Source organism: Amphiprion ocellaris, chromosome 2, assembly GCF_022539595.1.
Source record: "Amphiprion ocellaris isolate individual 3 ecotype Okinawa chromosome 2, ASM2253959v1, whole genome shotgun sequence".
NCBI classification, from domain to species: Eukaryota; Metazoa; Chordata; class Actinopteri; family Pomacentridae; genus Amphiprion; species Amphiprion ocellaris.
The window spans coordinates 11876194-11902111 of NC_072767.1; the positions used below are offsets into that span (position 1 = coordinate 11876194).

General features: G+C 38.9%; 1 protein-coding gene across 4 annotated transcripts in view; it reads right to left on the reverse strand.

The window, feature by feature from the left end:
* Positions 1-25918, reverse strand: part of LOC111566523 (polypyrimidine tract-binding protein 1-like) — a 37589-nt gene extending 11671 nt beyond the window's left edge. Inside the window, exons 1-8 of one of the 4 annotated variants that reach the window (XM_023267166.3) lie at positions 25821-25912; positions 19207-19240; positions 5082-5142; positions 4190-4362; positions 3482-3628; positions 3264-3392; positions 1116-1226; positions 844-1021 (exon numbers count right to left, since the gene is read on the reverse strand). In XM_023267166.3, coding sequence (XP_023122934.2) covers positions 844-1021; positions 1116-1226; positions 3264-3392; positions 3482-3628; positions 4190-4362; positions 5082-5142; positions 19207-19240; positions 25821-25828 — 841 coding nt within the window. In that variant the 5' untranslated portion in view covers positions 25829-25912. Of the gene's footprint in view, positions 1-843; positions 1022-1115; positions 1227-3263; positions 3393-3481; positions 3629-4189; positions 4363-5081; positions 5143-19206; positions 19241-25820 lie in introns of all 4 variants that reach the window. The other 3 variants (XM_023267150.3, XM_023267158.3, XM_023267177.3) reach the window with 3 other exon arrangements.

A 25918-nucleotide genomic window follows, 5' to 3' on the forward strand; every position in this document is an offset into this window, starting at 1 on the left:
CAGTGGATCAATGGCTCTGTGCCGCAGGTAAATCGGACACCATATGCACACTGAATATTGAAAAGCGGAAAATCCAAAATGCAAACGAATAGAAAAGATTAGCATTAAGGTATACTTATTTCTCTTAAATGTTTACACCTGCTTATACAAGCAAAGACTCTAAATATTATTTTTCCCTTAAACTCTATTTAGAAAAAGACATTCTGCTTAAGTATAGTAATGACTGATAACCTTAACCAACACAGGTTTAAAAAAAAAAAAAAAAAAAGATGTCTCAATTGAGGATAAGCAACTAAAAGGAGGTTTTATGTTATTTTAAATACTTGTGCCCAGTGTCAATTAAATGTTCATCACTCTACATTCTAATTCTAGCTTCCAAACACTTTTTGGCTTACATCCACTTCCTCATAATGTGGTCTACAAGCTTTGTTCAAACGTCACAACCGAAGTCTTCCTGAGGATATTTTCACTTATTTTTCATATTTCTTAGGTCATGCAAGCTTTAAACAAGCAGAGACACTTGGGATGCTGTGACTTTAATATCTTTTTGATTCATGTGGTCTTCCTTAAACTCCTCAACTTTTGTATACTTCATGAATTACAGGGAGGGCTGCTTTCATTTTCTTTTCATATTTTCTTTCCTCACTTTTTCTTTAAGTTTTCAGGTTTTATTTGCACTTGCTAGGGACAGAGGTCTTAAAATGTCTCTCAATTTGACAAACTTATGGATGAATGAAGGCAACCTGCTGTGTATGCTGCCAGTGCTCTTTATGTTGCATTTCATTTTTATATTTTTTTCATGTCTTCCTTGGTGTTGCTGTGTCATTGTGGTGGGGGTCTTACTGAAAGCTGTAGCCATGGCTGGGTGCTCCATGGTGGGCTGGTTATCTCCAGTGGGCAGGTCAGGCCTAGTGAAGTCTCGGCTTTTCTCATTGTTGTATTTGACGTTAAGGCTGGTGAGTTTAGAGAAGCTGATCCTCAGAGTGCAGCAGCCATTATAGATGTTCTGTCCATCCAGAGACTAAAACACCACAGCATCAACATTCCCCTTTAGTGTACCGTTTATGGTAAGTGAACAGAGTACTAAGAGGCATTTATTAGTATCTGATGCTCACCAGTTTTGCTGCCTGGGCTGATGCACCATCTGGATATTGCAGAAGAGCCTGGAACTGACTGTTCTTAGTGAAGACGATGATCCTCAGCACAGTGCCAAACTTTGAGAAAATCTGAGAACCAAGAAAGTGTGTGCAATCGAAGGGATAAAGTGGACATCTGCTTGTCTGTGTCAGTATAACGGAGCAACATAACTGTATGAGTGTTCAGAGGAGCTGCCTAATATAACTGCACATAATAAATGAGACTGTGCAAGTAAAAATATTGTTGGATGAGGAAAAGATGGCAGGTGAGAATTGTGTGAATGTCCAACAAAACTCTGAGAATGTTGCCCTTGAATTGATATGCCTTCTCCAATTTTGGAGACTTTGGACACCTCCATTGTAAAAATAGTTTTTTTCCCTCCATGTTGTAACCTCTTGTTGCAATGATGGCCCTCCATATGAAGGCTGAATCACATTTGTTGCTGACCGACAAAGAATACGATGTTTGTTCTCTTCTCCAGTTTGTGCTCCATGGAGAAATGCACAAAAATGTGTAACACAGCTCCTGATGTTGACAGCACAATCTGCCAACTCATGACAGTTGTTGCTTGCACGTTTCATGTGCAGGACTGTGACATGTTCCCTACGAGTCCAAGAACTTTTTGATCCCCTCATGGATTGATCTAAAAGTCTCATATTCAGAATTTCAGGTCAATTTCAACTACTGACCTGGTTTGATCAAAAACTGAAAATGGACAGTGGCCCGCTGATGCTTCTTTACCTCATAAAAACAATCTTCGACAGCATTCAGACTGCAGACACACAAGCCAACAACTGGCCAAGCAGATTTTGCTTTTTTAGTAAGTTATTACTGGAATTAATGAAGCTGCCATCAGCCATCTTTTTGCATTTTTAGCAAGGCCGTGGTGACAAAACGACAGCAACATGTTCCAGTGACATAAGCAAGAAAAATGTTCAACAGTTTTACTTAAATGTAACAGATGCATACCACCATTAAGATTAGGTTATTCTTTTATCCTTGTTTATTTGTACTTGTGTGTGTAAACACTCTAATCGCTCTGTTTTTCATCTTTGTGTTAACACTGAAAATATTCTTTGTACTTTGATAAGTGATTAAATGCAAAGTAAAGGGGCTAAATTCAAAATCCCCCCTTTTTTATAACTAGCCTTTATTTTAAAAAATCTATCAATAAAAACTATTGATAACTATCAGTAGACTAAAATCAAACATTTATCGTTGTAATTCTTAAAATAAGATTTGGAAGGTAAGCAATTTCATTTATTTAACTAGCTTGAATCACTGTAAACCAATAATGTTTGAAATTGTGCATCAGCAAAAGTGCAAAGCTGAAGTGACAACACAGAGTTAAAAACCCCCAAAAAGGATCAAACTCTGATCGTCGTTATTTTAGCCCATACAATTTTGGGTAACGAAAATCCATCCATCTTTGGAATCCCGTAGCTCTGGCATACTTCACAGCAGAATTTTTTTCCAGAGTTTGTACATCACAAGCATTTGATGGTATTTATCTAAAGCTGTGTTTTGATATCTTTCACAGTTTTTATGTAGTCGCAGTTTAAATTTGGTTAAGTATTGGAAAATCCTGAATTTTTATTTAGTTTCAGTGGTTGATGTCACAGGTGACGTGACCTAGACTGTTAAAACTAAATCTTCCTGATGTTCAGTTTACCAGATATCATTTTCTTTTTCTCTCTCACACACATATTAATAAACAAACCATCAGTATGTTTGGGTTCATTTTCAAATAAGAGTCCATACCCAGTTACAGACCTTAGTGAGCAGCTTTATTTTAACTGTGATTGACCATATCTATGCATTTTTTCAGTCTCAACTTCAAAGCCTACAAAAAACACTAGTATCTACAGAATTCTGTCAATCAACAGAATTCTGTGAAATATGCTACACTTTCAAAGTAAAAGCTCAGAGATGGCAAAAGGAAGTGATTAGGGTTTGTGCAATATGCTGGCTTTTCAATGGCAAATTCAAAATTTCTTCAGAAATTGTGTGTTGTTGATTCTGCTGTCATATTATGTACGACAATGTTTCAGATTTGACAACAGAAAATGTGATAGGTGCATACTGACATTGTGGTGTTGCTGACTTGAGTATTCTATTGAAATTACCTGGCAGAGGGCATCCAGGGTGACAGGGTAGATCAGGTTCTCCACCACTACTCTCAGTACTGTGCTTGGAGCCGGCACCGTCGTGTCCACATGAGATGTACTGAGCGCCCGAAGAGCTGCCTGGGCTCTCTGTGGGAGGACGGAGGACGATGAGCAGCTGCTGACACAAGATGAGTGCTGCGTACACGCTAACAGATGCTAACAATTGTGTCTGTTACCTCCTGGTTGGGGGAGTTGTCAGTTTTGAGCTCCTTGTGGTTGGAGAACTGGACGTAGACCGGGTGATGCCTGATGATGGGCATCACTGTTGAGTAATAACTCACCATGCTCTGAGCTGCTTCCTCCGAGTTCATCTCTAAGAAGGCCTGAATTGAGACAAGGGACAGAAGACACTTGAGTATAGAAGAACACGAGAAGGAGCAGCTACGGACAGAGAGGACCAGATTCAGTTCATCAAAGTATGTCTTTGTCAGTGCTTTCCCAAGGACATGGGTATTCTTGCTATGATCACATTTATGATGTGTGCTGCTCTTGTAAACCGCAATTTCGGATTTTAGAAACTTGGACAATGGCAAATTTATGGATTTTGTGTCTGGGTGATGCATGTCTGGGAGACATCTACTACCAGTCAAATGTTTGGACACACCGTCTCATTCAATGCTTTTCATTTATTTGTATTATCTTCTAAACTGTAGATTAATATTAAAGATTTACACATTTTTATTTACAACATAATTCCATGTGTATTCTTTTATAGTTTTGACATCTTCAGTATTAATCTACAATGTATAAATTAATTAAATAAAAACCATTGGATGAGAAGGTGTGTCCAAATATTTGACTGGTAGTGTATGTCTGGTTAGCACTTGTCTGAAAAAAACGAATAGTATCCAAGCCTGAAATTACTCACAGAAGTTAATTTGTACCTGATTTTTGGCTTTGAGCATCAGCAGGTTGGTGACGTCTCCGAAGGGCAGGCCGAGGCTGATCACCTCGGTCTCTGCGATATCGTTGGGAAGCTTGCGAATATGGATGACCCTAGACGGTACGGTGGGACCTCTTATGTCACCTTTGAACTTCTTGCTATCATTGCCATTGGCTACAGAGAAGAAAAAATGCTAGGTGTAAGACTAGTTTATAACAAACCAGATTTTTAATGATATGAATCACTAATGAAGAGATATGAGCCATATTGTCCTAATAGGCAGCAGTTTATACAACATGGTGGAGCACAGGACTCTATACAAGCACCCATATTTATGTCAACAAGTTCTTATGAATTTGAAAGTTTGCTTTTTCCATTTTCACTTGCCAGTGACATCACCATGAAATTATCACCCAGATATACAAATAAAAACATTCCTGAGGAAATAATGAGAGCTGCAAGTTGGTTTTAAATCATTAAACTAGAATGTCAAAAATTAAAATATAATATTGGCAGCAAGTGGCAGGAGATATGTTAGGGACCAAAACGAAGTAATGTTAGATTGAAGAAAAGTTTCTCTCACACTTGCTGAAGTGTTTTAGTTGATGGGAACTTAAACTGAAAAAAATGGATTTACAACCCAAGAAGAAAACCTTCAAAATTTCTACATATTTAAAGTATTCTAAAGTTGGTGCATTAGCACATGAGCTGTCTGTTCTTTACCAGTATGAAAACAAAGTGGACAGCAAGAAATACTGCATTAAAATATGCTACCTTAAGAATCATGGGAGAAAATCATAACCAGGTTCCAGTAAAATCATGAAATATTGCCACACCAAATGTTTGAGGCATTGACCCCAATGGATGTCTGTGTGTACAGAGTGACATCTGACCTGTGGTGCTCATGATATACGGGCTGTTGGAGACGCTGGAGAAAAGCTGGTCAGATCCTCTCTGAAACAAAAACACCACAACATCAGTTTCACTTCCACCCACTTTTAATATGGTGCATTAAATATTAAAAAATACTTTACTTATAAATTACTATAATTCTTATGTGCTAAAACGAACTGCCCATAGTGAGTGACCCCCTCCTCAGGTCACTGCAGTATTAAACGGTAAGAGAGTCAGCCAGGTAACCTTACAGCTACATCTACAATGCATTTACACATGTACAATATGCTTGACATGCATACCACTCGTCTTCTGTGATATCTGTCAATACATTTTTAATTGGTTAAATTCTTTATAGCAATTAATTGAATAATCACTAACATTCCTAATATAGCACTTTTAGGAATCAGAGTGCATCACAGTAAATCAGATGGTATAGCTTTTGCATCACTAAAATGCAAGCATGGGAAAAAAAACAACAAAAAAAAACAACATCCACCAATTGAACATGAAAACATCTTTGAGTGTTTTCCATAATTTAGGAGTTGAGATGAGCTCCCACTTACAGCAATGAACTTTGATGACCAGAGAGGCCTGAGAGAATTATGTAGAATCAGCCTCACTGATGCATGCTGAAGCAAAATTGTGCACTGCATTAAAAACAATTCGAAAGATTTTACAGTCAGTCCTAAATCACACAGGAAGCCAATGGAGAAGAGTCAACACTGAGTGACAACAGTGTTGTGGAGGATTTCTTTATAGACCTGCAGTGAATCTCAGACTCATTGTAGACTTCCTGTGACAACAGCAATAATGCTGACACCGCTCGCCACTAGATGTCACTAAAGACACAATATGCTTGTATATCAAGGTGGAACAGTCATTTATGGAAAGAAAACTGACAGTAAAACACTGAAACATGTCACAGGCCTAACATCAGCATTGGTTTGAAGATTCCTCTATCAGTACACCACCACCCCTCACTGCCAGGGGTGAAATTCCTGTTCTGTGGAGCTCAATGAAAACCAGATGTAGACAAACAGGCTGAGCTTCATTCAACAGACAGACTGACGATGAACATCACATCCATCCAGATTCCCCTTCATCTCCTGCTGCAAGATGTAAACTGAACCTCTCGATACACGGCGCTGAACAAGAAAGTTGACAGAAGACAAAATAACAAAACTCTGCAAATAAAATGTCAGTACTGATTATGGCTGGTTAATTTTTTTAACATAAAAATCTAAAATTTTCACTGAAGCATGACATTTGTTTAGCTTTTCTTTTGCTTGTTTACTATAATAATTTTGTTGTCCTCCGTTTTGTCTAGTTTCCATTTATACATCTTTTTTAATTATCTGCAACCTTTTTAAAATGAGTTTTATATGGTTTTAAAAATCACTTTTCTCTCAAATTACTTTATTCTTTCCATCTGATGTTTGACAGACAAGTAAAAGGTCAATTTATACATAAAGGGGACACTATTATTCATTTACACACGTGGACAAAATTGTTGGCACCCCTCGGTTAATCAAAGAAAAACCCACAATGGTCAGAAATAATTTGAATCTGACAAAAGTAATAATAAATAAAAATTCTATGAAAATTAACCAATGAAAATCAGACATTGCTTTTGAACCGTGGTTTAAGATAAGTCCTTTATTTCTCCCCATGCCAGGGGAAATTCACATTGTTACAGCAGCTTATGTAGCAATGGACGTAGTGATAGAAATAAAATAATAATAGAATAGTAGTAATAATATTCACAATATGTACAGGGATGAGAAACAAAAATAAAATAGGATGGAGGAACGACCCGAATATTCGGTTCAGTCCGTGAGGTCAGAGGCGGTGAGCTAACGGAGGAAAGAGCCAAATTTTCGGCTCGCTTCGTAACACCGGACACTTTTCATGGAGAAAAGTAAGCAATGAAATTTTTGTCAAACTTCTCAGAGAATAACTGAAAACATACTTTATTGTGGTATATCATGATACATATCGTTATCGTGATATAAAATAATCCATATCGTGATATAAGATTTTTTCCATATCGCCCAGCACTAGTTTGGGGTAGTAATGATATGAGTCAGTTTATGTTAACCTCAGCCAGTGATGCTGATGTTGTAAAGTCTTATAGCAGATGGGATGAAGGACCTGTGATAGCGCTCCTTCTTGCAGGGTGGATGTCTCAGTCTGCTGCTGAAGGAGCTGCTTAAAGACCCCACAGTGTCATACAGCGGGGGAGAAGGATTGTCCATGATGGATGTGAGCTTTGCCAACATCCTCCTCTCACCCACCTCCTCTATGGAGTCCAGGGAACAGTCCAGGACAGAACCGGCCCTCCTGACCAGTCTGTTCAGTCTCCTTCTGTCCCTTCCAGTGCATCCTTTTAAAAAATAAACTCATGAAACAGGCCTGGAAAAAAATGATGGTACCCTTAATATTTTGTTGCACAACCTTTTGAGGCAATCACTGAAATCAAATGATTTCTGTAACTGTCAATGAGATTTCTGCACCTCTCAGCAGGTATTCTGGTCCACTCCTCATCAGCAGACTGCTCTAGTTGTCTCAGGTTTGAAGGGTTCCTTCTCCAGACGGCATGTTTCAGCTCCTTCTACAGATGTTCAATAGGATTTAGATCAGGACTCATAGAAGGCCACTTCAGAATAGTCCAATGTTTTCCTCTTAGCCATTCTTGGGTGTTTTTAGCTGTGTGTTTTGGGTTATTATCCTGTTGCAAGACCCATGACCTGCGACTGAGACCAAGCTTTCTGACACTGGGCAGCACATTTCTCTCTAGAATACCTTGATAGTCATGAGATTTCATTGTACCTGCATAGATTCAAGACACCCTGTACCAGATGCAGCAAAACAGCCCCAGAACATAACAGAGCCTCCTCCATGTTTCACAGTAGGGACAGTGTTCTTTTCTTGATATGCTTCATTTTTGCGTCTGTGAACATAGAGCTGATGTGCCTTCCCAAAAAGTTCCAGTTTTGTCTCGTCTGTCCATAGAACATTCTCCCAGAAGCTTTGTGGCTTGTCAACATGCAGTTTGGCAAATTCCAGTCTGGCATTTTTAGGATTTGTTTTCAACAATGGTGTCCTCCTTGGTCGTCTCCCATGAAGTCCACTTTGGCTCAAACAACGACGGAGGTGTGATCTGACACAGATGTACCTTGACCTTGGAGTTCACCTTTAATGTCTTTAGAGGTTGTTCTGGGCTCTTTTGTTACCATTCGTATTATCCGTCTCTTCCATTTGTCATCAATTTTCCTCCTGTGGCCACGTCCAGGGAGGTTGGCTACAGTCCCATGGATCTTAAATTTCTGAATAATATGTGCAACTGTAGTCACAGGAATATCAAGCTGCTTGGAGATGGTCTTATAGCCTTTACCTTTAACATGCTTGTCTATAATTTTCTTTCTAATCTCCTGAGACAACTCTCTCCTTGGCTTCCTCTGGTCCATGTTTAGTGTGGTACACACCATGTCACCAAACAGCACAGTGACTACTTGTAACCCTATAAATAGGCCGACTGACAGATTACAAGTTTGTAGACACCTGTGATGCTAATTAGAGGACACACCTTGATTGAACATGTCCCGATAGTCACATTATTTTCAGTCTTTTCTAGGGGTACCATCATTTTTTTCCAGGCCTGTTTCATGGGTTTATTTTTTAAAATAATTCTGTTAAACCACGGTTCAAAAGCAATGTCTGATTTTCATTGGTTAATTTTCATAGAATTTTTATTTATTATTACTTTTGTCAGATTCAAATTATTTCTGACCATTGTGGGTTTTTCTTTGATTAACCGAGGGGTACCAACAATTTTGTCCACGTACGTATAAAAAGTGAGAGAAGCAGAGTCACTCAAACTGGGATGCTGTTATATGCCTAAAAACAACAGCTTTCTGTATAAGCTGTTTTGGGGATATGTCCATCTGATTGTACATTCCTTTACTCAGTGCTTATCAACTTTTTGTGTAAACAAATGAAAGGCTCTAAATGAAGAGGACACTGGCGCCATTACATGTGTAAACGAACGTAAATGACTGAATTTATCTCAACACACAAGATTACAGAAGAGTGAACTTACTAAAGTATGATTCTTCCGTTAACATTTGTTTTACATTCTACTTACAGTGATATGCACCAAATTTCAGATTCAAAAATAGCAAGTTTTTACAAAACAATGATTGTCTGAATTGATTTTAACAGTCTTTAATGAGCACAGTGGTGCACTTAAATTGTAATAAAAATAGAAAGGTAACTTTCAATTTCACAAATTGTTAGCTTGTATGCTGCTAATATTTCTCAGAGCTGCATCTGTGTGATACAGATCTTAGTGTTGGTTAATAAACTACTTGTTTCACAGGTAAAAATATAAACTGTCGTCACCACTGTCCACACAGTAGGGGTCACTGCACAGAGCCCCTCTCTAAAATTAATTCATAATGTATTTCCGGGTTTCCACAGACCTGTTTTAGACATGTTTAGACACTGTCACAGTGTTTTCTCCTCAGAGGAACCTGAGCAGACTACAGACAAAGCAGCTCAGATCTTCTTACTGGTCTTCACATGAATAATAGAAACAGTAGAAACATGAGCGCTGCTCTCCTCTCACCCTCCTTTCCCAACCTTTCTATCTCTATCTCCATCTCTGTCTGCTGTCTGACAGCTGCTGGCCAACAGGCGGACCCCTCCCTCAGGCTGCAGATGAAGACAAAAGACCCACAGCTCAGGCCATGGACATACACACAAGTGGTTTTGAAAGACTTGACTCGGCTAAAAATGTGTCAGAAGCTGAACCACAACTCCACTCGTCCAGATATAATTACGGAGGATCTGCTGCTGTATCTGGCTCCACACGGCAGACACACAAATAAAGCCAAGGCAAGTTTATCTGTACTGCACAAATCCAAAATGCTTTGTATAGTCCATTACCCATACTTATATGATCTTTTGAGATGGAGTTATCTGTCAATATGAGGAGTAAAGAGATGAGCATGCAAGTGAAGAAGGAAATAATGAAGCATAATGTTTTTGTTTTAAATTAAAAGTTGGGGTCCTTATTTTAAAAAAGAAAGAAAATCTTTAAATGGTGACAAAAAATCTCTTTGACACACAACAAGTCAGTAATATTCTCCAGGATGTAGCTGAACATGTGTCCTTGTATCAAAAGAGGAGTTTAGGATCAGAACCTCAGAGGATTCAGCACAAGTTGCAAACCTCTGGTCAGCCTCAAACAAATGTCAGGCTGCAGTTCACAAAAGTACCCAAACAGAAACCAATGAAGTTGTGGAAAATTCTGTGCAGTCATGACACAAAAAAAAAAATCAACCCCTATCGACATAATAGCAAGGAGGAGGAGCTCTGATCAAGCATGACTGACACTTGAACTGACACACTGTTAACTTATTGAGGATTTCACTGCTGAAGCAAAGGGATGTCTATAGAGGGTTGCAGGAGGATTCAATGTGTTCACAATGCTTGCTTTTAAACGTAAAAAGGTAGAATATCCTCAACTAGCTGAGTCAAAGACGGCTGCACTGAAAGTCTCAGAGTCCTATAAACTTTGGGCACAATGAGTTAAAACGCCACATCTCCCACTGAGGTCTCTCTATACTGATGAAAAGTTTCTTGACATAAAGATTTGCAGACATTCAAGTAGCATTCATTGTACCATTTCAAACTACATGTACCGAACAAGTGCATCTGTTAACCCGTTAATGTGCGTGCGAGTCAGGAAATACCCATTCTCCACTGGATTTGGGTCATTTTTACCCATGTTGCACATCAAAGGGACAACGTTCAAAACTTAATTGTATTACAGTCAAAGTTTACACCTGGATACTGTATCAGATCTGCCCTTTAAAGTAAATAATAAGTGATGAATGCATCAGGCAAAATGTCCAATCATCTCTCCTTTCTGTTGTATCTGTGTTTCCCTAAACCGCCAGTGATATTAGGGGACTGGACCAATGCACCGACTGTTCATATGGGTCAAACGTTAAAAAAACATTAGGAGGGTGCAAAAAATTTCTTGCAAGGTAATGCAAAAGTAATTTTTGCTATGACTTTCAGTTGGCTGACCATAAATCAACCTTTAATTATGTTGCTATAAGTCGAGATTACTGGGGGACTTTCAGTGATGCAATGAGCACCTCATTTCCACTCTCCTGTCTGTCACTCTCCCTGTATTTATACCACTACTGCATGTTATTTAGTTTATGTCTTCTCTCTCCTGTAGTTTATGATTTGTCTTCTCTCTGCCTGTACTTGTCTACAGGTATCTCTCTCTGGAGTTGCTCATCAACTTGACCTGTGCTTATAGTTTGTCACTGCTCATCCTTTCTCTCTCAGCTCTAGTCTCATCACAACCAGCCAAGGAAAATGGATGTCCTCTCTGAGTCTGGTTATGACGGAGGTTTCCTCCTGGTAAAGGCTAGTTTTTTTCTGCTCAAGGAAGAATTGCTGGGTTTTTCTCCAATAACATGTAAAGGTGTTGACCCACCCTGAGATGATTATGTTATGTTTTGGAGCTATATACCGATCAGGCATAACATTCTGATCACTGACAGGTGAAGTGAATAACACCGATCATCTCTTCATCATGACACGTTAGTGGGTTGGATATATTAGGCAGCAAGTGAACATTTTGCCCTTAAAGTTGATGTGTTAAAAGCAGGAAAAATGGGAAAGCGTAACGATTTGAATGAGTTTGACAAGGACCAAATTGTGACGGCTAGACTGGGTCAGAGCATCTTCACAACTGCAGCTCTTGTAGGGTGTTCCTGGTCTGCAGTGGTCAGGATCTATCAAAAGTGGTCCAAGGAAGGGGTGGTGAACTGGCAACAGGGTCATTGGCGACCAAGGCTCATTGATGCATGTGGGGAACGAATGCTGGTCCGATCCAACAGATGAGTTACTGCTGCTCAAATTGCTGAAGAAGTTAATGCTGGTTCTGAATCCGAATCCGAATATTCAGATCTCAAAATAAATATTCGGATAAAACTGTAACAACCGAATATTCGGGTCCAGCCCTAGCTGAGCCACAAAGCAAAAATTGTTCAGGAATGGTTTGAGGAGCACTACAACCAGTTTGAGGTGTTGACTTATCCTCCAAATTCCCCAGATCTCAATCTAATCCAGCATCTGTGGAATATGCTGGACAAACAAGTCCGGTCCATTGAAGCCCCACCTTGCAACTTCCAGAACTTAAAGGTTCTGCTGCTAATGTCTTGGTGCCAGATACCACAGTACACCTTCAGGGGTCTAGTGGAGTCCATGTCTTGATGGGTCAGGGCTGTTTGGGCAGCAAAAGGGGGACCAACACAATATTAGGCAGCTGGTCATAACGTTATGCCTGATCGGTGTATAAATGAAATTCAATTAGAAAGTGCACTCTGAAAGTGTGGTGAATTGCATGTTCATGGGCACATTTTTCATGTTCTGTTAGTATCAATGGACTAAATGACTGAATATGCTAGCAAATAAGAAAAGTTATTTAAGCAGTCGCTACTTTTTTATATTTGCTACCAACGATCTTGAAATTGACTCACCATATGAATGAATGACTGATAATTCTCAGCCTTCTGAGACCAGCAGGGAATCTCAGACTTTTCTAGACCAGAACAAAGAGACCGTGTGGACCCAGAGCTGCGGATTTTTCAGGTATTTTATCTGACATTGTTCCTGGGGGGGTGTGAGTGGTTAGTGTGGTTTTAAATGACTTGCCTGAGGCCAGAGGAGGAAACAGGAGATGCGATAATCAGAGGACCTTGTCTCTCTTTTCTCCTCCTCCTGTCACTTCCTGTTTAGAGATTACAAATGCTCTCTGCCTTTATGAGGTTTTGTCTCATTGCAGTTTTTGATAAAACCACCAGCAGCAGTAGTGGCAGCAGGAACCACTGCTGCTGAACACATACCAACCATGATTACTGAGGTGGAATGTAAGCAGAGGCTGCTGGGAGCTCAGACATGTCCACCCTGAAATATTAAACCATTACTGCCATAGTGGAGTTTGACAGCAAAATATTGAATCTGAATCTAGGTCTGAATCCACTTATCCAATTAGAATCCTTTCAAATAATTGCTCAAATGATTTAAAGATATTTTTGTGAAGGAAATATTAGAAATATGGATTTGACAATACAAAAGTTCACGGTGACAGATTCATGGTTTGGTACATCTTCAGCACTTGAGAGATTTTTTTTTTCTGATTTACTTTCATCCCTATCCTGTCTCATTTTTCCTTTTGCTCGAGAGCTATGCTGCAGCTTCAGATGCTGTAGAAGCTAAACAGAAAAATAACAACTCACTGAACATTATCAGAGTCCTGCACTACAAAGCAGGATTTGGTGTTAACGAGGCATCTTCAGGTTTGCCCTGGGTTTTCAGGGCTTCAACAACCTCTCAACACGTATAAAAACACCACATACTGAGCAATCAGTTCTCTTGTAAAATGGCATCATCATTCCTTGAATATCCTATAGAGTCTGGCATCCTGATCATGAGACTGGACGGTAAGAGTTTTTGAAACGTACCAAACTCACTCCTCTCTTTGATAAGCACAGTTATGAGAGATATAGATTCTCAGAGGAAGGAATTCCAGTCTTTCTTTCTTTTCCACATTGACAGCAAGAAATTTCATCAGAATTTTATTGTTCTGAAGGCCTTTTGACAGTAACATAATTCTGTAACACAGACTGATTTTAATATACATCCAAGCAACAAATTTTATGGAAAAGACTAATTATAGTTAGATCTTCTCACGCCGTAATGATGAGCAGCAAACTTGATAAATTATCCATCCATCCATTATCTATACACCGCTTACTCCTCATTAGGGTTGTAGGGGGCTGGAGTCTATCCCAGCTGACTTAGGGTGAAGGCAGGGAACAACCTAGACAAGTTGCCCGTCTATCACAGGGCTACATATAGAAACAAACAATCACATTCACATCTACAGATAATTTAGAATCACCAGTTAACCTGAGCTTGTTTTTGGACTGTGGGAGGAAGCCGGAGTACCCAGAGAAAACCCGTGCACGGCATAGGGAACACATATGTTCCAGGCAGAAGGTTTCTGGGCCCAGACTGGGACGCGAACCAGGGATCTTCTAGCTGTGAGGCGACAGTGCTAACCACTGAGCCGCTGTGCAGCCCTTGATAAATTATGCATTTACATTTTTTTGACAGCTTTTCTTCCCGCTTTGGCTGTAGCAGCTGTCTTCAGTCTGTATCATATTTTTTTAATTCCTTGGTTTAGGATTACAGTTTGCTCTTCCAGTAAAAAAAAAAAAAAGTGACCGTACAACTGTTCATGTCCTGTTTTTCCACTTGTGCTGGTACCTTGCTGTAATAGGGGGCTTGCATGCCTCAATGACCTCTTTGAGCTATACTGGTGGTTGCTTTGCCCCTAGTAAGTTCAACCAAGTCGTGCAGGTTTCATGATTGAGATCAGAAAAAAGTAATCACCTGGTCCTCTAGGCGTGGTGTCAATGACTTAACCACATAAAACACCTACTACATTACAAAAACAATAACCTATATTACTAGCATAGTAGTGGTTGTCATCAACACCACAGCAGATGTGGCGTTATCAATGGCAATAGCGAATGTCTAGTTCACTTCTACTTGGACAGCAAATTGACAGCACCATCTTTCCCCACAAAAACAAGTCAGCAAGTTGAAACTTACGAAAGTAGTCAAGCAGGTTGAACAAAGTATATGCCTTGATGTCACTAAGCTCAAGTGCCCCAATGTCAGTAAAGAGTCTGTTGTGGAACCGTGAAATTGCTTTGCTGCTCTGGCTGTAGTACATGACATGGAACTAAGGCTGCAGCTTTCGATTATTTTAAGTAATCGTGTATTCTATCGATTATTCTGATGATTAATCGAGTAATCAGATTCCATGCTTGGCATGTGCGTTACAGCATTGAAAGCGGACGTGAATGCACTCTGCAACAGAAATAATCGTCCAAACACAGTAAGACATCTGCGGTGTATTGTACATATATAGCATAGTATGGGATATTGTACATATGCCATGGGAACCCCACTTACATTTAGTTGGTGATGCAGAAATCTCATAAATGTTTTTATATTTGGTCTGTTTAAACTGCTGGTACTGCAGCTGATAGAACACAAATAAGAAAACTGATCAGTTTAATAGTATTTATTACACAGAATATTCAATCAGTAACAGTTTCAATTTGATTTGGCCACAAATTAGTGATTTCCTTCATTGAAAGACAGTGTCAGACCCACATGCACTTCAATACAATATCATGTTTGAATATATTAAGTTTGATAGTTTTATTGCGCAGCTGTCTGTTATAAATAATCAGCTGCATTGATCAGTCAAATATATATATTAACACACGTTTAACAGTTTTCTACCAGAATTCCTTTCTTACGTAATTTCCAATAGAAACTTTCTACAGTCATAAATTTTTATGTTCCTCATTATTCTCTATTAAAACATCCTGTTGACTGAAGCAATGGAACAGTATCAGTTAATTTTTTGCAGAAAAAGTCAAATGATGTGTTAGACCTCCTGTTTATGTGGATGGGTTTGAATCAGAAAGTCTGAGTTAACAAAGAAAGTTGATAACCAATTTTATATCGTTAACTGACAGATTTTAGTTTTGTCGAACCGACTGACACAAAGAAAGTCTGACTATGTCAAACTGCCTTTGTAGTTCAGTCCTCTGATCTACTAAATGCCATAAACACTAGAAGAGCTGCGTCGGTTAAAATAGAAGCATCCCGTCAAATTTAAAATTCTCACATTCACACCAACATCCGTTGGTGTGAATGTGAGGATCAAATGGCGAAGAAAAGGCAATTAACATTAAAAGAGAGACAGGCCATCAAAACAATTAAAAATGTAGGTCTTTCCTACATAGAAATTGCGAAGAAAGTCAAGGTGTCAGTTTTTAAAAGTTCTACCTCTCTACCTCTTCTGTCCCTCTCAACCTGCCAGCCAGCAGGCAGATGGTTCCCCCCACATAAAGAGCTAGGAACTGATCAAGATTTCTTCCCATTAAAATGGTGTTTTTCTTGCCACTGTCACCTTAGGGTTGCTCTAGGGGTTCAGGCATATGGGTTCTGTAAAGTGTCTTGAGACAATCTGAACTGCAATTGGCACTAAATAAATAAAATTGAATTGAACTGAATTGAATCACAGGACAGCAGCTTCAAACACTGCTTAATAGTAGTCCTAGTAAGATGTCTCACTTTCAACTGAGAATACAAGATTTGGAGTTGCAAGTTTGACAGGTCAAATTGCAGCAGTGTGACATCAACTGTCAAACATGGAGGAAGCATGATGGTCTGGGGCTGTTTTGATGGATCCAGGGTTGGTGACTTGTACAGAGTGAGAGGTACCCTGAACTGAAACGGCTACCATAGCATTCTGCAGCGCCATGCAGTATGCCATGCAAAACATAAGTCCAAGCTATGCCAGAACTACCTTAGGAAAAAGAACAAGATGGTAAACTTGAAAACATGTAGTGTCCAGCACAGTCTCCAGACTTAAACCCCATGAAGCTGGTTTAGGATGAACTGGACAGAAGAGTGAAAGCAAAGCAACCCACAGGTGCCACACATTTATGGGAACTTCTGCAACAGAGTTGGGAAAAACTTTCTGAAGAATACTTGATTTCCATTGTGGAAAGAATGCCAGGAGTGTGTTCAGCTGTTATAGCTGCCAAAGGTGGATACTTTGATGAGTCAAAAGTTTTGAATACATTTTGGTTTTCAGACTGATTTTTTTTTTATTTTTTATTTCATTTGTTTACTTGTTCTATGCTTTCATTTCAGAGTGCAATGAGACATTAACATGCATAATTTACAATGAAAAACTGAGGTGTTCGAAAATTTTCGACTGGTAGTGTACTTCAGGTTAAAGAATCTGACAGGTCACAAGATGCAGCAAAACACTCTCAGGTCATCAAAATTGCCTTTAACATGTTGGACAGTAGATATGTAAACAAAGGCTGTTGTTTTGTTGACTTTGGAACCCCTAAGCAAGTTTCCCATGTTTGTTTACAACAGTGTTGCAGAGTTTTTAGTCTAACATCTGCTTTTTTCTTTTTTTTTTTTTTTTACTGAGAGGCACAAGAGAAGTATGCAGACCAAGGATGTCACGAGAACTGCTATGAAGATAGTGTTAATCTTCTAAAAGCATGAGAGTCCTTGTTTTTCTGGTGCTCTTGGTAGTGAGGCAGTGTAAATGCTGGATAATAACCAAAACAACTTGTGTACGGTTATTGAGATTATTGGGCATAATCAATGACATTGACACTGAAAATGTGCCAACATCAAAATTATGAACTGATGCATGGTTTTTACATTTTTTTTCTAAATTGCTTCAATTCAGTGGTCAGGTGCACTCAGTACCACAGCAGTATAAAATGGCTGCTGCAATGGAGTTCATTTCGGTCCGGTCTGAAAGTTTCTAAAGAGCCGGGATGCCCGGGCTGATCCAATGGCAGAATGTGCACACTAAAGGTTACAGTCCTTATTCCAGTGAACCTAGGTTCACTTCCAGCCAAAACTCTTTGTCTATCATTCCCCCTCTCTCATCTGTTTTCCTGTCCCAGTTTCAAGTCACTATCTAATAAAGGCAAAAAAGCCTGAAGATTCATCTTCAAAAATGAAAACAAAAAAAAAACAGCAACATGTGCACAGTTAGATATAATACCACAGCAGCACTTGTACAATGTACTTTAAGTGAAAACACACGGGTTATTCTGAAAGACAAACTGTCAGAAAAGGGAACACCATCCTAAGCCTTATGCGTCCATAAAAAGAGACCTTTAAAATATTTTGTCCTTGTAAATGTTAAATACATTCAAAGCTCAAAAAATTCATTAACTTCAAGAAAAATAGTAGATCAATAGATGAATCATTGTAAAAACACCCATTAATCGCAGCCCTAAATCCAATCTTATGTCAAATGTCAAAATGTATCCTCAAGTTGACTGATTTTAAAATATAATATTGTTCTATTAATGTTTAAAGCAAGACAGTCAAATGTCTGAGGACCTGTACCGTACCTGCACTCTAAATCTGCCTACTTTAATGATAATTTATGATTGACTATTTTTTAAGTTTAGCTTTAAAAATTACACCTGCGATCACACCGCTGCACATGGACACAATCTTTGCAACCAAAAATATGCCAACAAATGCTCACCACTGTGTCAAATGCTTTTTAATTATTTTTTTTAAATGTTAAACTTACGAATTTATAAATGTCCAAAATCAAACGTATTCACTTCCAAAATCCAAAACGCTTGTATTCAAACTGATAATTTAGTCCAATGTGTTCACCTACAAAGACTTCCAAAAGGGGATGTTTTTTCAAAATTATTTACTCAGTCATATCACACCCTCCTCACAGCTTATATCTGGCAGGCAGTCCAAGGTCAGGAAGCTGAAGCTGTTCGTTTAGTTTTTTAGATACTAAACTTCTCTAACCCATAACCCCTGAAGCACAGCTAGTCAGTGTGACGTTTTTTAGCAGTTGCTTCAAATCTCTGACGTCAAAGTCCCTGAACTCAGAGCGTTTTCAAAAAGGGGCCTCCACCTTCAAAACCATGACCACAAATCTTTGACCCAAAAAAAAAAAAGAAAAAAAAACATACTACATCAATGTAGAAGATGACAAAACCCAGAGTGATGGGTCCTATCACTGCAGCATTGCACTCTGTCAATGCTGATTTTCAAAGAACTGAAACTAATGATCTGATGAGTACTTTGGCCAGCAGAATGAATTGTGCTCCGGCTTTGTGCCAAGCAGGCTATACTATGTAAAAGCAGCAGCGCAAACCTTTTAAAGTGTATTAAGCATGTTGTTATCCACAGAGTTGTTGTGGAATGTGACTAAAAGGCAAATTACTGCTAGAGTTTGGGCTTTCAGCAGACACAAACAACTGAGCAACCTGCACACTAATTACAAGGAAAGGTCTGAATTGTTCCCAGATGGCAACATCTCCATCCTGTCAGACACACTCAATGATGGTCACAGCAGCAAACAAAGCACCAAACCAGCCTGAGAGAGGAAATGGATGAGGAGGAGGAAGAGGAAGAAGCAGAGGTGCCTACCTTAGTACCAACTGATATATCGTGGTGGACACTGCTGTGAAAAAAAGAAAGCGTGTTAGAAGCAGCAGGGAGAAAAACTCAAAAACAACAGCAAAAAACAGAAGAAAAAATAATGAGGTTAAAGTGATGTTTGTATGAGGAGATGGAGGGAGAAGCCGAGAAAAACCCAGCAGAAAAAGGAAACCAGAGATGACTATAGGGCTTCAGCATGTTTAGAACAAAGCAGAGCTGCACCTATTAAGCCTGGTTTAACGAGCAATAGTTTGCGGACGTGCCTGTGATGCATTTTGTTTCCACGAAGAAAATAATTCATGATGACTGAAAGTCATAATGAGGACATTTCAATAATTGTCCAATAACCTATGCAGCTGTGCAATATCTGCTTGATTTTCACATCACTACTGTAGTATGATGGGGTTTTTTTCTCTCATTTGGTCATCACCTCCTGCTGCCATGATTACTCCGCCAAGGAATGCAGCAGAGTTATGCGACAATCAGCATACGTGAATCTGTCTGTGTGCAACATTACTCAAAAACGGATTTGGATGAAATTTTCAGGGGGGGTCAGAAGTGACACAGACCACCTGACTAGATTTTGGTAGCGATGCGGCTTATAGTCTGGATCCACGGATTTGTTAAGGATTTCCCATAGCGAGATAGCAGCACGGTGTCACTGTAACTGTGACAAGTGAACACTACGTCAGCTGCCTGCTGACAATCACATGATTGTGATCCTGCTACAAATCCACCGGGACTTATCTGTTGGAAATGATACAAGGAACAATTGATTAAATTGTGGGAGTGTTTCCGAGTCCCATCAATTCCTGCCACCCACTACATATGTAGGTCACACGATTCAGTATCCGTACATAATGTACAGATGCAAAACACACGCCTGTGCTCAGCTCAAGGTAATTTTTTATTAAAGATTTCAGCTGTCAGAAATGATACAAAGGCTGAGCAGCCTTGGTGGAGTACTGCGCTCTCTGAGTGCTTTTCTTGTTCAGGTAAGTTTGATCGGCAAAGCTCACATGTTCACATCTTATGTTATTTCTCATTTCTAGCACTGTTGTTGTTTTAGAGACATCAATAACAAGAAATTCAATATATTGTCAATCCCTTGTATCAGATTTTTAAAAAAAACTAGGGCTCCAAGTCCAAATTTCAAAGGAATCACTAAAAAAAAGCTAAATTTGAATTCTAGTAATTGCTTCTTGAACAAATTTAACTCTAGTAGTAGAGTACACTAGTTTATAAACATAGTACTGCAACCACCTGCCACATATACCACTATCAATTTGCGCCATTAGTCATGTGAGTGGAATTCAGGTGTGTCTTGCTGTCTTCTAAAGCATTTGTGTCAATATATCGCGAGTCTTGCATTAATCTAACTCAACCTACTTAGCTGCTGCCCAGGTGCTGCATTAGCAAGTTAACAGCACAAATTATTTCAATGTCTTGGAAGAATGGTATTGGACGGCAATTATTAATTTTGAGTCGTCAAAGTGAACACAATACACCCAGAACAGACATCACACCAGCTATGGTTCCGATTACTGTATCTACTTTATCTCCGTGTTTCTGCTGGTAACATTTATCAGTGGTAAGTAGTGTATAAACATGAAGAATATATGAGGTTGTGGTAGTAACATTACACACACAGGGACTCGCACAAGAAGCCTACTCGTCTACATTACCACATTCTTTAAAGAGGATGTGGAGTTGGACGGAGGCTGTGTAACTGCACTGGTTAAAAAACATAGTAACAACAGTATATTAGCACATATAATGATTAAGCACCTGTTTACCTTGATATAGATGGTCATTTGGGTAGTACTGAGAGCCTATGCTTAAGTAAAGTACCAATACCCTGTTGTAAATGACATGCATTGAAAAGTTACTTCAAGTAAAGGTTTGTAAGAATAATCGGAAAAATGTACTATGGTATTAAAAGTAAAACCACTTGTTGCAGAAATGGTCTGCTGTGATTGGTGTACTATAAAAGAGCATATAATAAAATTATAAATTAAGTTATTACTCATGCATGTAAAAGCAGGACTTTACTGTAGTAGTAACCCAAACCACCTGCTCTCCAAGGAATCAATATCAAGAATCATTAAAAAGACAAATACCTCCAACCCCAGCCATCAGATGCGCTGTACACTGTGTCGTTTCTGTATATCATCATGGGCCATGTATCTGGATATGTACTGAAATATCTGACAATAGTAGATACACACCATCTGATATTTAAATCAGTAATCAAACTCAAGCCTGTTAACTTTAACAAAGTCAATAATCAGCAGGGAACAGACTGACGTACAGATGTTTAAAGGTCTGAATACTACATTTGTGATGTGGACTGTGAGCTACAACATTGGGCATTTATTAAGCTTCTCTTCCACACAATTATCAAGTCTTGTTAGGTAGAAAACTGATGACCCATGCAAGAAACTGACCACTGGTCTGCTTCTGTCTGTTGAGATAGCTGAAGGTTCACTTCCACTTTGCTGTCTGTTTCTACTATGACCATACATCAACACCAGTCAGCACACTAACAACACCTGCCAACAAACTTGTGCACCTGGACATGATCTCTGTAACCAAAATTATACCAACAGGTGGACCACAGCTGCATCAAATACTTTGTTTTTTCTCACTTTTTTTTCCTCAATTTAAATTTTGACTTGCAAAAAGCAAAACCATATCTCCAAATGATTCACAACACAAAGGTTTCAAACTATCTTTTCTTATAAATAATTTATAAATATGCAAGTAGAAAATGCAATACAACAGAAAACATACACATCCACAATTATATTGACTGTTTGGAATCATTGCTAAAGGATCAACATTTGAGATGTGGTGGTAGTACACAAAACTCACCCTTTTTGGTACGGCAGTGAAAACTAAAGAAAAGCATAATTAAATATTTGCCATATAGTTTAAAAAATAAACATTGTCTCACTGGCCATCATTTTGACCATCACAGTTGAAATGCTGTGTGCTGTGACTAACAAGCGCAAAGCTGGATGGCCAACTGAAATATATGATTTACTATATTGTTCAAAGTCTGACTCACGCCACATGCTTCCCTTACATGGCTGATAGACAGCAGGTGTGCTGCCACAAACTTCCAGAGGGAACATGTGCTCTTTAGTTTCTGTTGTGGGAGAAGTACAAAAACATAAATCGATTTCTGACAGTAATTGATTAAAATTGGTTGAACCTTGTCCTCCTTTAGTTCTCAATGATCATGATTTCACGAGTTTCTTATTATTGAAAAAAAATTGGCACATCCTTACCACAAATGTTGCAGATGCATTGTCAAGCACTATAGCTGTAAAAACATCTGTGAGGCCCAATTTATATTTAGATTGCTTCTCTCCTATGTGTCTCTGAGCGAACTTCAACTATTGCTTCATTGGTAAATGAAGCTAATCCATAATATATCCCAACTGGAGTGCTCAAGGATGCTTCAGAAACATTTTCATATTAGATCTGCTCAGCTTCTGATCTGATTGGGGCTCTCCAACAGATGACGGCATTTATTGGCTTGAGGAGGATGCCCTAAATAAAATGTGCACAAATTAACCCCTTAAGCATGTTGTTTGGTAGTCACTCTTACAGCGAAAACAATGTGTTGCATGCAAACAAAACATGCCCCTGGAGATGACAGAAAGGGTAAGAAGATACTGTTTTGATGTGTATGGACTCCATAGCAAAGTAAGAAACAGCTGGTGCAGCCTTGTAGGTGCGGCACTGGTATTTTAAAATAGTTTACGCCATTTGAGTCATACGCCTTGTGCTTTAAAACAAAGCTGATGAATCTGAATTTGTTAACACTTTCTAAATGCAAAGTACATAACATATTCTAACCAGCCATGATGACCATTCACTTGAATAACATACACATATCATCCACTGCAACAGAGACAAAAACAACATTCAGCTATAAAACTGCTTAAATGTGGGCAAAGGTGATTACAAGTAGCAAACAAATGTCCAACAACACAGAGCCCCACTTCTTAGGTATGCTGGAAGTTACGACAAAATACTCAGCTTGTTGCAGTGAGGAAGATGACTGGCTCCTTTTAGAGTTAAGTAACTATTCATTCATTCATTATTTATTATAAGACCCTTTCATTTATAATATATGTGGTGAATCCTATGCTTACAGTAAGGGCACAGTGCGGTAGGTCCCATTCTCAATGTAGATTATGCGTGACAAAAAAGTTTACACTTGAAGAAAAATCAAAAAACTCCTAAAACATTATGTTTCAAGTCTAATAAGTCTTTATGAGGCAAATGGCAAACATGACGAAGTTAGATGTTTTAAAATACACAAAATATACATTTTTGTGAAATTTTGTGAAACTTTTGCATCAACAATAGTTTTTGAAAGTTTACAAGAAACTACAAACCCACAAAATATTACCAAGATTTCTCTAACACCGTTTTCTTTTTGCAGCCCCAGTGCAACAAAATTCATGTAACACTAGTTTGTTTTTGTTTTTTTATCTATAGCTCTTCCATCTATCCATTATCTATACACTGCTCAATCCTCATTAGGGTTGTGGGGGGCTGGAGTCTATCCCAGCTGTCTTTGGGTGAAGGCAGGGGGCACCCTGAACATACAAACTCCATGCACAAAGATCCCAAGCCCAGGCCGGGATGCGAATCAGGGATCTTCTAGCTGCAAGGCAACAGTGCCAACCACTGTGCAACCATCTATAGGTGCTCAAGTGTAAAACACAATGAAACACTGTTTCCACATAGCTCAACAACAAAATGTAACACTGTTTTTTTCTCTTTATAGTTCTTCCCAATCAGCAACATGTAACACTCTTCTTTAACAGCTCTTTATGTGCAATAACATCATGTTTACACTGATGTTTTCTCTCAATAATGTTTTTAATTGCAGTAACAGAAATGTAGCACTACTATTCTGTTTAAAAATACAATTCTACACACCGTGTGTCCTTCAATTGGGTACATAATCCATCATCTATACATATATAAATGTAAATTCATCTTCCCACACATGTATGGTAACACATGCAAATCCATCATGCCTCTTCTGTACATGTGAAAGGTGTACATAGTCTTTATTTTATCTTCATTGTACATCTGTATTTCTTGTGCTGCTTCTTCAGTGCCTCAGTTGTATCTACCTGCTGTAACATGCAAATTTGGAGGATCTGAAGCTGACATAACTGTGCAGACTGTAAACCAGCTGGAAGAGGACCCCTCAGGGCACGAATGGGTCCTGACGAAGCATAAGGATTCACATCAGGAACTAAGACGCCCCAAAGTCTCCTGACTGCAGCTAACATGAGATTTACTATATTTGCAGCTCGAAAGTACAGTGGACACCCCCTGACTAGTTAACAGATCAGTTGAAACAAACTGCAAACAGGCCATCTTACTGCAATCCGTCCATCAAATCAAGCAAAAGAACCAGTTTTTTAAAAGTTTTTTTTACTTAAATACACACATAATGGAAAATGGATTTACGATTTAGCATCAAACATGAACTCCTCTATTCGGCACACAGGGAAACTCTAAACAAAATTCACTTGAATAAGTTTAAACTCTCACAAGTCAATGATTTAACGAAAAACTGATTCAGCAATAGTCAGTCCCAAGTATGATTTAACCATTTTAAACCATTTGGGCTCCCATTACTTTTGATTGCTCTTGTTCAGACAGAATTTTAAAGCAAACTCCATAAAAAGTGGTGATTGTAAACTTAACATATCTGTCATACCTTCAAAACCACAAACCTGTTACACCATGAGTCTCCGGCTTAAAATGAATCGGCTCACAGTCAATCTACGAGATAATTTTAAAAGTGGCCTGTAGCAAATTATCAAGTGAAGCAATATATGTCGACAAGGTCTCTAGTTTGAATTCGACCGTTTTTATAACAGCTGAGCAAGAGTTGCCTACGTTTGTTCGCGAGCTTATTAAACCTTAAATCCTTTTAAAAAATCTGAATCTTAAAGTAGTTTCCCAGTCCTAAAACCAAAATACATACAAAATAAGGTTCTTCTACATACAAGTAGTGAATTGTGCCAGCGCTTAAACTCTTAAACACATGTAACACACGAAGGTACAATCATTGTGAACAAAACCTGAACTCTTACAATTGAATGACTGTCCGTCCAAGTACACCGCAGTGGGCGTGAAAACGCCGTAAAACTGTATTGGAAGTTGTGCATGCGGCTTGAACATTCGTCCTACAACTTATTTATCGATCCCATCTAACACACGTGACTTAGAAATCGCACTATTCCTTTAAGAATTGTGTTTTTGCAGGTAATCGAGACCAGGCCTAATTGCTAGGTTGTATAAAAGGACTTTGGTGCGTAGTTGTTCCCGCAGAGAATGGCCCTTTCTGACGCTAACAATACAGCTAACACAGGTAGCTTAGCTTCCTGTTCCTGCCACAAACACAACTTTCCTGACAGCTAAGCTGACAACGAAAATGTCGTCTGTTCTCTGGAAAAACGCCTCCTTGCATTTTTTAGGTTACTGCTCTCAGATGTACGTAAAACAGCCAAAAACTCAATTTAATTGCAGTGTCAACGTAAGTCGATGAGATAACTCACCCGTCCATTGCACAACACGGAACTACAGAGCAACAGGTTCCAGCCAGCAGCCAGCAGGATACCCGACCGCCGCTGTTATAAACGGACAAAATGGCGTC